General features: G+C 42.5%; 1 protein-coding gene across 1 annotated transcript in view; it reads right to left on the reverse strand.

Moving 5' to 3' along the window:
- The window catches only part of TMEFF1 (transmembrane protein with EGF like and two follistatin like domains 1), a 124,569-nt gene that overhangs the window by 31,154 nt on the left and 77,077 nt on the right, over positions 1-16,338 (reverse strand). The window contains exon 5 of the mRNA XM_086469292.1: positions 10,053-10,079. Within this exon, the coding sequence (XP_086325418.1) occupies positions 10,053-10,079 (27 nt within the window). The remainder of the gene's footprint in view (positions 1-10,052; positions 10,080-16,338) is intronic.

Genomic DNA, 16,338 nt, shown 5'->3' on the forward strand with positions numbered 1-16,338 from the left:
TGTTAGCTCAGTGACCTGTCTTCTGTCGTCCAGACCCAATCACTACTGACTGATTTGCTCCCAGCTCACCAGTGGCAGGGGTCACGGGGCCAACAACAATCCCTAGAAACACACTCATTTTGTAACGATTCCCTAACACTTAACGATACATTGATCGGCAATAATTTTGCACATTAGATGTGCACTGTGTGGATGTTGTGCCCTCTAGTTACTTTGGCTTGTATAAGAGATTGCCTTTGCCTTTGACTGGGAAAGGTTACGATTTTGAGGTGGCACGCTTACATAAAATGTTCTGTTGTACAAATGCCCTTCTTGGAAAAATAAGTTTAAAAGGTAAATGTCTCAATAAAGGTTTTCCATGAACCCATGATGACTGACATTAAATATTTTCCCCTCGCTTAATTCTGTACTCAGTTGATTCTTTCACCTTCTATTCCACTGCTTTGCTTCTGATGGATGCCAGAATGAGAGGCTGTAGCCCCCCTGAACATCACATTTACCTTTTCTCAAAATATTTGTATGTTATTTCTCATTGTTCTGCTGAAGAAAGAGACGAAAAAAGTCATTGTCAGCCCAGAGAATTCTTTATCACCCATTTTTAAAGCTTTCAGGTGCAAACCAACCAGACCTGCCCATTACAAAACACCTGTCTTCAACATTTGGTGCTTAATATCCTTCTGCAGTACAGCTAGCACGGAAAATATTTCATCATACCCTATGTACACCATCTGACTTGACTACAGAGACAACCAGAATGCTTTACAGAGCGCTTTCTCTGCACTGTCAGCACTTCGATTTTGTAATGGAGCAACAGCAGCAACACGTACACAGACGGACATGCACATGCACGGGCGCACCTTCCTCATGGGCTTTAGTTCTGCACCCTGTGAATGCCCTGACACCTTTTCATTTTCACAAACAGTAGTCCACGACGATTTGTTCATTGTTTCTATATGCTATTCAGTTTAAATATCTGTCTCTCCTTCCCCCCCCCCCCCCTCCAATTGCTTTCTCTACTTTTTTTTAAATAAGGTTTGTTTTAGAAAAAGTGTGGCCTCTTTTTCTTGATCAGAACTTGCTAGACCTCATGTCTATAGAATTATTTACCTGTACTGTGTTTTGTTTGCATATAATAAATATGTGCAAGACAAGAACACCTGCACCTCAGGTGCTCATAATTTACACCTGTCAGGATGCGGTGTAATACAGATGAATGTGCATTGATGCAACATTTCCAAGTTAGGCAATAGTCATGTCTAACTTTTAGAACCTTCTTGCACTACTAGCTGTGTGACGTTTTAGTACTTGCAGCATGAGACATTGCATATAATTTAGACCGAAGTCCTTCAAGAAAATAGGGCTTTTCACACCAATACAGAATAGATGAATACTGTTTTTCAGCCTGAATTGGTAGCAGACATTTTCAGTACCCCATGTGTGTGCTATTAAAATAAGTCAACCCACTAATATTGGAGAGCACAAGTTTCTCTGGTGCAAATGTGTCCAAACAGGCAATGCATTCCTTGACAGAATGCCCCTCCCCTCTTTCTCCCCCATATCTGATTGCTCCTAAATAGTTTATAGCCCTTAATTTTAATATTCCAATCAATCAGATCTTCCCAGCAGGTTGCAGTAATATCAATTAGATCAAAATATGCTCCCAAATAAGCAATTCAAGCTCCCCTTGTTCATTATGCAGGCTTCTAGTGTTGATGTATAGATGATTACAGAATTTCTTCTCCTCACTTTGTTGGTATCTTGATTAATTCTGTTCTTTGACATCTTAATTTCATGTTGGGTGAAAGCTCATTTTCCCTCTTTTCAGCTTCCTTTCGTGTTTCAGGGCAGCACCTCATTAATGCTCTGTCCTTCAAAAGAAATGAGGCACAAGGATGGGATCTGTGACTCGCAGTTGTCTCTCTGATCTGCAGTGCTCCCTAACGCTTCTCGAGTCATTATTCCTCTGCAGAAGACGGTCAGCTATACCTTAGGAGCTGCAGGGTAGGAGCCTGCAAATGGACAGTAGCTCCAGAGGAATAGGGCAGCAGTAAATTGCTTCCTTCAGCAACTCATTTGTGTGTTCCTGCAACAGTAATATGGCTGGGTTTCTGCTGAGGGCTTTCAATCAGGCTTGAAGCAAAAGCATCAGTCTGTGTCAAGGTGAAGTTTGGCCTGCCTCGAGGCATGGCCTGGAAAAGGAGCTCAGCTGTACATATGTATTTATCACTGTTCACTGTGAAGCAGGGGGAGCTTGTGGAGAGCTGCAACTACTCATGTACAGATGGAATAAAGATTCCTGCGTCTGGGAAAGCCCCTCTGAAAGCCAGTTCCTACCTGTTTTGGAAGTATAGTGATTTTTGCTGTATTTTGTGGAAGCAACTAATCTCAAAAAGATTTTGGAAAAGTAGGAAGGGTCACAGCAAATCCCTTCTACACCCTAAAGTTCAGAAGAACCCCCTGCCCCGAGATCAGACTGTGTACAGTTAGTGTTCGGTACAGCTAGCACTGGAAAATCCTCTCAATTACAACTGGATCGCAGTACACAGCATCACACAGTACGGGCTGCTGCAGTTCACTGAACAGTTTAGTGACTCATCCTCTCTTTCATTAGTTTCTGGGGCAACTTTAATGACACGCTTCATTACAATGGAGATTGTCCCTGTAATTTAAAACAAAGCTGCAAACTTGCTCTTTTGTCTGTAAGTAGATACTTAAAGCAAGTGCAACAACTACTTTTAGCTATCCCAAATTTTTGGCAAGTGGTGTCTTGACCCATCTTGACCATGCTCCTGGAGCGTACACAAAAGCAATATTAACCAGTGTGGAAGGTCCTGCTCTCTTATCCAACTACCCAGCTGGCTTAGAAATGAAGCCCGGCTTGGTGTAGCCAGAGATCTATACCTGGCTGAAAGATGTTTTCCCTGTGGAGTATAGACCACACAGAGTATAGACCACACACGGCTGCTGTAAGCATGGTCCGGTCAAGACACCAGCCTTTGAAGTTTGATTTTGCAAGAAGGGCCATTACAGGTTTAACACAAGGACGTCTGGTCTATTTATGACTGAGGCGCCCGTAGGAGAGGAGTTTGAAGTCTGATATCCTAATCACAACCCAGTCAAGGTGACAAGTTTGCCCAGTGGTTATGATGATGATAGTGTGAGCACTTGTAAGCAAAGGACTTGAGGATGTGCACTGTAAGATTCCCTACCACCAATACCCTTGTTCTGTGGTAGGTATTTTACACGTCTAACAACTTTTCCTTCTATTTTGCTTCCATGCATATGACACCATGAATAATGGTGGGGAAAGCTGGCATAGTGCGAGAGCTGGATCAGCTTTTACACTGCAGGACCCTCTGGTTGAGGAACTCGAACACCCATTCACTCCACTGCGTTGCTTCAAATGCAGCCAATTCCTTTTTCTCCAAAGGAAGGCACAACAACTTCAGAGTAACCACCAGGGAAATCATCCGTGAGTAGATGATGGTGGAAAACGGAAAGGACAAGAAAGTCCCCAGACGCCAAGGGAGGTGACCCACAATTTCATGAACACGTTCTGCAGGCCCTGTCCAGGCTGCACGAGATGAGCCTGCCCTCATTTGCTATCCATCACCCTGCACAAGAGGCAAGAGGAATCTGTCCTTCCGTGCCCCCGGCTCCAGCATCTTTCTGAGCAAGCTCCAGCCCCCTGGAAACCCTGCTTAGAATAAGTTTTCACCAATAGAAGGCCTGAACATTCAGGCCCTTTTCCTCTGCCTTGCTGAACCTGTGGTGAAAACACACTCTTGCAAGTTTTAGTTCAGTGTTAATTTTACTTACAAGGAGTGGGATCTCAACAGAAATAACTAGGGCTATTTGAAGCTAAAGTGATACTCAGTGACAAGCCACGTGACGAAATCAGCACTTAAATCTTTCAAAGTTGCATATCGTTATAGAAATATGCTAAAAGACGTGATGTTACCTCCTTTCCAGGGTGTTAATCACCATCAAGTTTCTGCAGTCGTATTAAAATACATTAAAACAAATCAGTAGCATTATTACAAACTAAAATAAAAAATATTCGAGGATCTAAACTGTGTCTGTTTATAACACCCTGACTGTGTGACAATTACTGGATAAGTGTTGTCCCCAGTGAGGGGAAGGAACAGATGGCAGCCTGTTAAAAAGCACATACTGTATATCAATTTATTAATTACTGAATGCAATCTGCTAGACGTTCATCACAAGATACTTCAGCTATTAAATTTCAGAGGGACTAGAAATTCAAAACAAATTATTTTAATAATAATTAACTTAGCTATATGTATTGCAAGCATGTTAATTCCTTAGGTTAAAAGCCTGAAATGAGCGGGTGCCATCTGTCTAACTACCATTACAACTTTTTTTAATATCAAAACCACATTTTGTTTAGGTACACAGCCGAACGCTGAACAAAAAGAATAAAAAATTAATGTTATGGGCATAGCAAGACACACATCTTACCCTTGTTGGTTGATAACTAGAGCACAGAACCTGCCTCTTCTAGGACACTGATTTGTCTCTGAGAAGCTGGCTTGAAAAGTCATTACCATTTGTTAACTCTCTGATGGTGCACATAACACATGGTGATGGTTTTCAACACATCCTTGCAAAGGCCTAACTATATCACAAAGTCAACAGCACAGCTGCCGTTCGCTGGCAATATCAAATAGAGAAAGTAAGGACTATCTGGAGTGGGAGGAAAAAAGGTCTTTATGTCGAGGGACATGGGAAGAATGGCTCAGAAGTGCTCGTTTACCAAAGACAGGACCTGGGAGCTCAGAAGAAATAAGATTCTCCTTCAAAAGTTAGTGCACTATACCTGGATGCCAGATGGAAAGCACTACCAAAAAAAGCCTTACAAATAAGGACTACTGACAGATGAAAACAAATTATCTCCGTCTCCGTCACCAATACCTTTGACCAAAAAAAAAGGAAACAGCTTTGTCTTCAAAAAGCTTTCCTTGAAGAATCAGTGTTCCCACTGCAGTGGGCCCACATTTCTTCTAATAATGTAGGATGTGATTGTAAATCTGAGCAGAATTTAGACCAATGGCTTCGATTGCCCTTTCAGTTATCTCAGTACTAGTTGGGCAATGCAGTGCTAGGATCTTTTTTAAAACATTGAGAAGGACAATGGCTTTAATACAAGACTGAGGTTTTCGGAACTTGGAGGCTACTTCAGTTAAATCATAGAATCATTTTGGTTGGAAAAGACCTTTAAGATCATCAGGTCCAACACTACCAAGACCACCACTAAACCATGTCCCTAAGCACCACATCTATATGTCTTTTGAACACCTCCAGGGATGGTGACTCCCCATCACCTCCCTGGGCAGCCTGTTCCAATGTCTGACCACTCTTTCAGTAAAGAAATTTTTCCTAATATCCGATCTAAATCTCTCCTGGTGCAACTTGAGGCCATTACCTCTTGTCTTGTCACTAATTACTTGGGAGAAGAGACCGATGCCAAATGATAGGACTCCTACCTCACTAGGAGTCCTGAGTGTCAGCTCTTTTTAGAGTGAGAGGGCAAGAAGATCACTAACATGACTGTTTCTTTTCAGACCTGCTTGGCTGGTATAGAGTCATAAACTTGAGGGAAAAGAAAATAAAATCTATTTGCACCTTGAAGAAAAAATTGTAAAAGTTCATCCTTAGTCACATTCATACAAACCTACCAAAGTTAATCTTCCTGAGGATACTTCATTGGGTCAGCACAGTTCTTTTTACAGGGAGAACATGGCAGGTTCCATCAGAAATAAAAATTCTAAATTCTTGTTAGAAAAAAGGAATGTTTCATGCAAGATAGTAATCTACCTCCTTTATGCACACGTGACAGCCTGGGGATCACTTTTCGTGCCCTAGTCTACCCGTTGTGGAAGTACATCCAGCAGGTTAAATAGCGTTGCAATTTACAACTGGCAGAGATGAACATGAATCTGAGTCTGTAACTTCTCTTTCACCAGTTCTGCCTCAAACTCTTAATAAATCATAGTTTAAAAAAAGTGGATCAGGAGCCAGTTTTATTACTGTATTCTTCAGAATGGGAAAATTGCAGAATGATTCATATGAGATTATAGAGAGAAGCCCATGTCTTAAATGCAAATCTAAAGGAATCCACTGTCTTCAGCTGTGACCTCAACTAAGCAACTTTTTTAGGTCTGAGCCCCCTCTCTCTTGACATTGGTTTTTGTAGGGGTGAAACATAATGCTAGAGTAATGAGGTTTTTGATTTTTTTTCTAATTTCTGAATTAACAACCCATACTCTCCTTAGAAGTGGCTTCAGGATACCCATTGCCACAAGTGATCAACAGCTTGGTTTCATAAGTGTAATTTTTATTATGCTAATTGAAGGTTCAGACTTCTGAAAGGAGCAAAATGAGTAATTTTATTACAACTCTTTATTAATACAGTGCCGTCAGAGCATAGAAAGTGGAAATTGCTTATCCAGAATGTCAGAGGGCAACTAGACAATTGTGTCACCCTCAAAAATTATATTCCTTCATCTCATTCAGGCGTACTGAAAAAACTCTCCTACTTCTAATCCTTTTCCTAAAATCTAGTATCTTTGTAACAGTAAACATGATTTGGGAGAGAACCTGGACCAGTAGTTCCACGGTCTTCACCATTTTTGTGGCACATGACAACTTCTAAGACAAGACATTGTCTGAAATAGTGTTCAAGGAAGAGGACTTTTGTGGATTATTTTAATCAGTTCTAAATCTACTTTTTTTTTTTTTTTCTTTTTACATAAAAATGAATGCATTTAACATCATACAGTTTGGGAGTAGGAGGGAAAATCTGCATCAAGTCGAGTTTCAGAATCATTAATGAGCTTGTTCTGTGTCTGGAAAATGAAAGAGAACAGTGTGAACCACTAAGCACAAATCTCAGCTGCATGTGAGGCAAGCAGCTAATTTCAGCAGTGGAGACTCACACAGGCTGAGCTATAGCAACTGAAAAGCACAGCTCAGACGGTTTCCCAGAACTTTCCCTCGCAGTTAAAAATCTACCAGCAAACAGCACATCCCCTGCACGGCAATTGCAATGCTTCCTGCACGTATACAAGCAGCTGCGCTCATCCATTCCGCGTGTGCATCACTGGTGCATACACAATCACGCTAATTGTGTGTTTAAGAAACATAGCAAACGCTGATTCTGTGATTACCGTCTGGAAATGTAAATCCTAGGAAGGAAACACAAACCTCTAAGCTAGCATGGTTGCTCACTTGCTGTCTCTTACTTATCCTTGCGGTTTTTCCGCTTCTATTGCTGCTTCCTTGCAATTTGGTTCCCGCTTGTGCAGCCTTAGCCAAGATTATGATATTAAACTATCAGGCCTTGGTGATAATTATATCTCAGCATATCCTGGCTTCCTCCAAAAGAAAAATGGGAAGACTGGGCCAGGAAGGAGCTGTGCTCCCGTCAGTCCCATAGCTGGAATAACCAAGGAGGCAGGACTGTAGTGTGCAGCAGGGAGCACCCCTACCCTGCAGGTCACCCTCTTCCCAGGTTCCTACCCTTTCTTCTTGCCTGGATCCCAAACAATGCATCTCCATCCTCAATAGGTTCAGCATTCTTTTAGAAGTTTGGTTTTAATTCTAAATTCCCTTAACTTGTAATAAGTCTTTGATGTTTTTAATGTCTCCTTGTAACGCTTTTCCAGTTACTTGAATAATGGAACAAAAACAATTCCAGATACAAAAATATTCTCAGTACAAAAATATCCTTGGATTTTTGGCCAGAGCAGAGTTCAATAATCACAGCAACAGTGGATTCCATCCTTCGAAGGATTGCTTTCAGACACAGAAAATGACTCGACATGCTGAAGAATAGCCAACTGTTCTGCAGAAGTATTACCCAACACCCAGTTTGGTGAGGAAGGTGGACAGAGGCAGTTCTAATTCAATGTGTCACAAATAGCTTAGATGTAGCCAAAAAAAAAAAAAAAAAAAAAGTGCCAAGCAGGATTTTCAATTTATGGTTGTTTAAAGTATTTTTTCTATCTAAAATTAAGAACTAAACCCAACTGTTTTCATACTGAACAGAAGCGGGAACACTTCAGTTAGCCCAAAGGCACTCAGAAGAAAGCCAAATAAATGAAGGGCTAACAGCACAAAGCTGCTGGGGGAGGTAGTGGGTGTGTTGTCCCTTCTTCATTCAATACCCAAGCAGTGCAGATATTCACCTGGGCCCAAGGGACCCAGATTCAATTCTTTCTGCCTGAAGTGAACTGAACCTACGTATTGCACCTCCCGAGACAATGCACTAACCACGGCTATAAGGTAGCGTGGAGGGACCACCAAATCTCCTCAACTGATGCAATTCTATTTTGCATAAATAATTAAAACTGATTGGCAGGCTGAGTCTCAGCTACCAAAGCCTTTCCATAGCATGCATCTTTCCTCCCACTCCCTTTGTCCCAGGCTCAATGAATATTTCAAGTGAGAATAAAACCAACAGTAATGACAAAGGAGACCCATTTTGTACCTCTCCTACCAAGAGACATGGACCTGGGTTCAGTCTCCTGCCTCAAATCAAGCAATGAGTATATTTGAATGTGGACCTTTCACCTCTTCAGTGAGCAGCCTAACCAACAAAGCGCAGCATGTTCTGGCCTACTTTTCTCCAAACTGGTCACAAAATTACCCAAAGAATCCCCACATCTGTCAGTGGGCTGCCAATCTCTTCTGGACCAACACAGTACCATTCACAAGGGACTTCACTGGGGAATTTTGCATCCAATTAGGAAATACTGAAAAAAAAGTCCCAATAACATTCAAACATTTCTAAAACTGCTCCAAAAATAAAAGTCAGATGTGGACTAAATTACTATCATCGGTCTCCTACAAGAACTGCATTGTAGTACTGAGGCAAGCGATGCTCAGCTTGTAGGGAGCAGCTGTAGTGAAACAACAGGCTGGGAAACAAAGGGTGAAGAAGCAGCAAACAGAGCTGGGGAAAGAGCATGATGTAATCTTAGGAAGAAAAGCTTCAGAAAAAAGTCACCAGTGAAGGTAAGAAGAGGCAATGTTTGAGCAGAAAATTGTTCCTTCAGACATTGCTCCAAGAGGAAACAAAGGTGAGAACGGCCACGTGCTAGGAGCAGCCCAGGGATTTACTGACAGCATCTTATTAGTGGGGAGTGAAATGCCTCCCCTTCACTTGATACAGGAAAAAAGAGGGAGCTACCTCCTGGTTTTGGGGAAGTTAGCTGTTCTGTTTAGCTACACAGTGATGCCATCGATCATTTTCCACAAAAGCATGTTTTCATGTCGCTATACAAGATTCCCCATATCTCAAAACTCAGTCCCATCAGCATGAACTGCAACACTTTCTTAATACAAGCAAAGCCTAAAAGCAAACCAGCTTTTCCATGTCTGTATATATCTGTATCTCGCTTTTTTCATTCTATATGTATTCTTGCTAGTAGTATCAAAGACAGAATTAAGATAAATTATATATTTTTTTTTTAATCCTTGAAAGAAGGCTAAGATGCATTCAAAGACAGAAGAGTAACTAACTACTGTGCTACATCCCTTCTTTGAATATGCAGCTTTGAACAGAAACATGTGAAATACTTGATAAAACCAGATATCATAATGCAGCCGTTACATATTTTAGGCAACATGTTTGATCGAGGATAAAGGAATAACTAGACGTTGTAGACACTAAGAAAATGAATTAGAGGGGGGGAAAAAAAAAAAAAAGGTAAGAAATTTATTGCAAATGGACATTTCCAGGAGCAAAAAACCAGGTGAAATCAGGATCTAAATATTACACTATATCGCTGGCAACAAATGAAAAATTACATAGAGCAAATCTGAAAGAACACTGTTGGTCAAGCGCACACTACAGCCTGTCACTTAGCTGAAATGGTCAGCTAAGACCGCAACATTAAAGCTTATTTTTAAGTTGTCATAATTTTTCCTTAATTCATGTGGTATACAGCAACCATATACATAAAACTGGTATACACAGAGTAAAAATGAAAGACCAAAAGCAAGTATAACTGGGGCTTGGTACTCACCTCCTTCTCCTGACCCAGAGCCATTATCTGAAAAAGAAACAGAAGGGGAGAAAAAAAAAGAAAGCAAATGAAAACATTGCTCCAGGAGCAGCTGTTCATTCAGGAACTTGTCACTGTAAAACATCACACAGGCGTCGCATTTCATGAGCCAGGTGTAAAAACAAACATCCCACATAAAGTCTGGCATCCCTTAATACAGTTTGTCCGTGCTTACCGGGCCCTACTCCCCTTTTCGCTGTCCAGATGTTTTTACTCAAGGAACAGTGTCATTCAATACTGAAAACTTAATTCCTTTCTTAGCCTTTTTTCAACTGTTAGAGATTCAAATTTGCTAAAGCCAAAAGAGACGAAGAGTATAGAGCCTGATTTGTGGAATGTTTATTTTTTTTTACCCTCTGGCCCTGGGAGTGGTACATGAAGGAGTAATATATAAATCACCTGACTGCAGAAGTACCTCCAGAAGACAACTAGTCCTCAAAGTTGGCTTAAGTCATCTAACAACAAAATAGCGCCTCTCAGCTGAGTCAATCACTTCATATAAGGATGCTCTAATGGCATAGTTATTTCATTGACATTCGACTGACTGGATTAGCAGCTGATGAGTGACAGCCTGGGGCTGCCTCCCCTTTGCATCAGCCGTGCGAGAGCGTCACCAGGACTTGAGCTTCCTCACCACCCCAGGCCAACTGACTTCACACCAGAGCATTACGGAGCTGGCTCGGGATTTTGCACAGGGATGTGCATCCCGCTGGGCAGCGGTCCGCACAGCACCTTCAGCTAGCACAGCAGTAAAGACAAGCCCTTCGACACTTGTTCTGAGTCACAAACCTCCCTCAGTCTTTCTCGCTCAAAGGAGGCAGAGAGGAGAGGATGGAATGGCAACTACTGTCGGTGAATTGCTCCCCATCCCCATCAGCTCAGCTTCTCTGGAAGATGACAGGAGGAACAGAGCACACACTCTGCTCGTCCCACACCTCTCCTTTCATGCCTGCTTTGGTGATGGAGAAGGCAGCTGCATTTATTTCCGCAAATCTGAAAGGAGAGGGAGACCAGACAGAGAGAGGAGCAAGGTTCTCACTTCCACATATGAGCTCGTTGTTCACATCAGAGGAAAACCCAAACCCTCTGTTTGCTCAGTTCCCTCCCCCACTTTTCTTTAAGCAGCTATATTTCTAAGAATAATTCCCTCTAGTATGTGGATGAAAGTGTGAAATTCCACGTTACTGGGTCACTTCACACATTAAAAATAAGCTCCTGTCACGTGGAATATCAGGAATAGAGAGGGGGTTTTTTTCCTCTGCCTAAATTTTCCTCTCTTTCCTCCTATAGCACTATTCTGTGGTATAGGAAATGGGTCACAATTCTGTGGTATAGAAAATGAATGCAAAAACAGAAGGGCTCTTATTCCATCAATAGTGACCCACTTTACTGACAAAGCAGACAATCCCATATGAAATGTCACTGTCGAGTCTCTGAGAAATATGCCTTATGATGTGGTATTGCTCCATTAACAAATTTGAAGGAGAACAATTTACTTGTATGGGATAAGTATATCGGCTTATTTGTAGTGGTGAAATTGTGTCAGAAGCTGTTCTGGGGGAGAGAAGGCTGGCATATAAACACGAGCAAGTTCAACATGTAATTCCTATAAAAAACAAATGCTAAAATGTCTCAAAGAAACTTGATGTGTTCCATGTTTTTATTTCCAGCTCTCACTCTCCGACTGCTTTTCCCCTGCGCATTCAGCCCGGAGGTGAGAAATGCGGCTCCGCTCCAGCATGAGGGGCTCTGGTTACACCACGAGGCGCGGATGCTGTGTGGCAGGGGAGGTACCATCACACAGACAGTACCAGCTGTCACAAGAGAGCCATGTAAATGACAGAGCTGATGCTCTGACCACCCATCGCTGTAGATCATCACGTTGATACACACAAAGTCCACAGGCAACTCTGTCTCCACTTGACAGAACATCATAGTAACCGGATAGATCCATTCCCACTTCTCTGGGCTTTCAGATCTCCAGGAACCATTAAAAAAAGAGTGTCATTCTCTATAACACTGCATCATTTTCAACTTTTCATTGGGAGCTCATGCCTCCCCTCTGAGCCTGGGAGCTGTGGAAGCACTCTTGTCTCCAGGGTAACCATGCTAAACTAAGCCGGTGTTCCTGCTTTTTTCTGAGCCTTGGCGAGATTTTCCTGAGCAGCTGCTGGTTAAAAAAGTAGCATTTTTTTCGCAAGCTTACTTGGACAAGCAGCCCTGCTCTTTTCAGGCCCTTAACCAATTCAGGATTTCCAAAAGTGGTCTCCATGCACCAAGACCTGGCAAGAAAGGCGCTCAAACAAATGAGGAAGCTGGACAGAAATAGCATCCCCCTGCCCCAGCCACGGGTGGTAATTAGAGAGCGAGTTATACTGACCTCTCTCTTTACTTAACCCACCTTTTCCAAACAGACTTATAAAAATATGCTTATAAACAAATGTACAGGTTTCCACTGCAGGCTGCTTTTATTTGTGAAGGAGTTTCTGGATAAAATGCATAAAGAAGCACTTGGATCAGACACAGCATCTGAACACTGTAAGCACTGGGCTACAGTCAGAATCCCTTTTTTTTTATTATTCTTTCTGAACAGGAGCCATTTCTGTACCGTGGGCCTGCTTTGGTGCAGAGGCAGGAGGTACTCTCCAAACCCAAAAGAGCCTGCAGCCTCTCTCATTCAGGAGGGATGGCTTTTAACTCAAACTAGCATGAAAATTCCCTATTTAGGGCAACAGCTCCAAATTGCTACGTACAAACAGGAGGACAAACAATCCACTGACAAATTTAAGCAAGCAGACCCTGCCACTTGATTCACACGGGGCAGGTGAGCCAGCGGGCACCTCCGCAGCAAAGCTATCCGACCCTGCTCACAGAGAGGCAAAGAAATACCAAAACACTGCGCCTTTTTTGGATCTGTGTAAGAAAAGGTCAGCAGCTATTCAATCGTGTGCAGAACAGAACACCTCTTGACATGTCGAAAGTAGAAACGTACACTGTTCTCCAGCAAGGAAAGCCAAAAAATGATGTATTTGCAGAATTTAGGTATTGCAAGGCTTAGCTGACAGCTGAGAAGGGATTTCCAGCACCTGAACTTTGGCACCCAAGAGTTATTATACTGTTTATACCCAAGTCTGGGATTTTCCCCTAAAGCTTTTGGGATACAGCTGTAGGGTTTTTTAGTACAAAGACAGTACGTGCCACTTCTTTGCATTAAGCAGAAACAGGTCTTCCCACACCAGCACGCCAGAAACTTCACTGAGCAAGTCCAGGATAATGTTGACTCTTTTATTCTGTTGACTTTGGTTACTCATGAGACAGAAATGGAAGGGAGAACGGGTAGCTGCTATCTCAACTCCTAGTTCCCTGCTAGCCTGGATTTCCTGGATAACAGCGCTAATGAAGCAGTCCCCTCCACGGTGGGGCAGGGCAAGCTTGCTGCAGTCTAACCCTGGGTACACAAGAGCACCTCTAAGTAAAGATTGCATAAAATTATCAAGAACCTGCTACCAAAGAAGACCATCTTGATCTACAGTTGGCGCCAGGCATGGCAATGACAGCACTGTTGTGTTGCTCAGCGAGAGCTTTTAATTTTCCCTCTTTCCTCAGCACAGTGCAGTTCTCCATCAGCTCCTGCAGCAGCATCAGCACAGGCCCCGAAATCTCAAGCAGCAGCATGAGGACCAGTGTTTCGGAAGAGATCTGAAATCAGCACCGCCCGTTGCAAGCCACCGGCCAGAGCAAAGACCAAAGCAAGCTCCAGCTTCCAGCTGCTGGCAGCGGAGCAGAGCTCATGCTGCTGCACAAAAGCGGTTTGTGAAGGAGCGGGGCTGCCTGCTAGGAATTACCCTTGACTTTGGTAGGCCAGCAGGAGATTTTGGGGAGGAACCAAGCCTCACTGCCAGCCGCCGCAAGGCCACTGGCTGCTGGAGATGGGCTTTTAACTTCCACACTGCCAGGCTGTGCATATGGAATGTCCATTTGCCTTGACATCTTCAGGGGAAAAGTGGTTGCTATCACTTGATCCTGGCAGCCATTTCCTGCTTAATTATGTCATGCAAAAAAAAAAAAAGTACAGGATATTGAATCCTGCGGATTCAAAGAGTCACGGAATGGTTTGGGTTGGAAGGGACCTTAAAGACCACCCAGTCCCAACCCCCTGCTATGGGCAGGGACACCTCCCACCAGACCAGGTTGCTCCCAGCCCCATCCAGCCTGGCCTTGAGCACTGCCAGGGAGGGGTCAGCCACAGCTCCTCTGGGCAGCCTGTGCCAGGGCCTCACCACCCTCACAGGGAAGAATTTCTTCCTAATACCTCACCTAAATCTCCCCTCTAGATGAGATATGATCTCTTGATGAGATATGTCTGGCTAAGCTTATTTCTTTGCTTCCAAAACATTTCCTAATGAGCGAACGGTGATGCTGTGCTGTTACAAACCCTCCTTGCAGGCTGGACAGGAAAGCTCCTGTACTGTGCTGAATCTGGGAATAAGGGTCTCAGCCAGCTCTCAGAATGAATGAATGTTTTTATAGCAGGTTTTCAGGTTTGTTATGGCTTTCTGGCAAAATTATAAAGAGTTATTTCCACACTTTCTTAATCTAGAAGGAAGTTGCCTAGAATTTCTTCCTTAACTCCCTCAAAAGGATTAAACTGAGCTTATTATATTTTACAGGACAATGTGTGCATCTAATTATGCTTCACTGTAAGCCTCCCATAAAAAAAAAAAAAAAAACAACTCCACAACATTTACCTTAAAAACCTGTGCATTTAAATTCAGGGCAAGAGTTTGATTATTTCAGACTGAAGAACATTAAGTTAAAGCCACTCCTAAGAGAGTAATTTGCTAAATCTAACAGAGAGATACAGGGTTTGTTTCTAGTTTTGCAATTAGCTTTTCTTTTTTTACTTTAGAAATCCCAACAAAAAGGACTGTGCCTTCCAAATATATACAGCACACTGAGAAGCTACCAGTACAATGTGTAAAGTATCACATCATTGTGCCGTTATATTTTCACACACATATAAATCCCGCAGCAGTCAAAATTGTGGCTCTGTGGGCAAACAGGAACACACATTCTTTGACATTAATTGTAAAGATCTATTTCTTATTTACTAAATTATTTTATTTAAACTAATAAAAGACTATAAATTCACCAACAAAAGGAGGCAGAAGAAATCAAGGGACTTGGTGACATTCCTCCTCAATGCTCTGAGAACCCTGATCTCCCTCTTTTCCTGGTTTCTTAAATCTCTTTAGCAAGCCAGTTCAGGACAACCGCCAGTACAGGATGACATAACATGAACGAATTTCAATGTAATGTCACCCCTTATGAACTGACCAAGGCTTCAGGTCATCAGCAAGACTGCTGATGCCATGAGTGTGGCAGGAATCCTGGTGTAGATATTGACATCTCTCCCTGCCCCGCTGGATGGTCCCACCTCTGCATTCAGCTTTGGGCTGAACTGTGAACAGGGAACTGATAAGGGTGAGAAATAAAAAAGAAAAAGGAAAAGGCTAGGACAGTGCTCTGGTCTTGTTCAGGACAATCCCACAGAACAAGGAGAAGCTGTGGAAGATGGGAAGCACTACCAGCAAGGACTTTGCTTTGCAGCCCTGTTCATCTCCATCCAGTCACAGACAGGATGATTCCTTTATAAATGCAAAAGGCCAGGTGAGGTGTAGGTCAAAATTGTACCTAGTTTGACTTGACCCATCGTTTCTCAAAGGTAAATCAAGGTATAAGGCAAAGAGAATGCTAAAGCTGCATTTCATCCATTTTCCTAGTTTCCCTGTATAGTGCAACATAGGGCTACACGCATTGTCTAAAACCCACACGTCATCCACACCTTGTGCCAGGGGTAATTAGGCATAGAAACACTTTTATAAACCCAGACCTTTGAAAAAAACCCCACAATGTCCCTTCATTGAAAAATGGGCTTTGACAATGTTAAGACCTGCACATGCAGTCATGAAAACTTCAGCCATACGTTCTTTTACATTTCTCTAAAACACCATTTTTAATGTAAAAACTTGCATTTTGTTCATTCCTAAAGCAGCTATGATTGACTTTTTTAATGTTGCTTATTTTAGCATCTTGCAGCTCTGACAGAACTTGGACAAAGGAAAGAAATATATAAATATGCTGCTAAATCACCCATGACTGTAAGAATTTAATCAAATGGTTGCCTGCCAAGAAATAGGTCTAAATCACTCAGTATAGCCTGTTCCAGTGCCGTAGCTTCAGAAGG

This window comes from Leptosomus discolor, chromosome 8 (assembly GCF_034619465.1).
Source record: "Leptosomus discolor isolate bLepDis1 chromosome 8, bLepDis1.hap2, whole genome shotgun sequence".
In the NCBI taxonomy this organism is placed as follows: domain Eukaryota; kingdom Metazoa; phylum Chordata; class Aves; order Leptosomiformes; family Leptosomidae; genus Leptosomus; species Leptosomus discolor.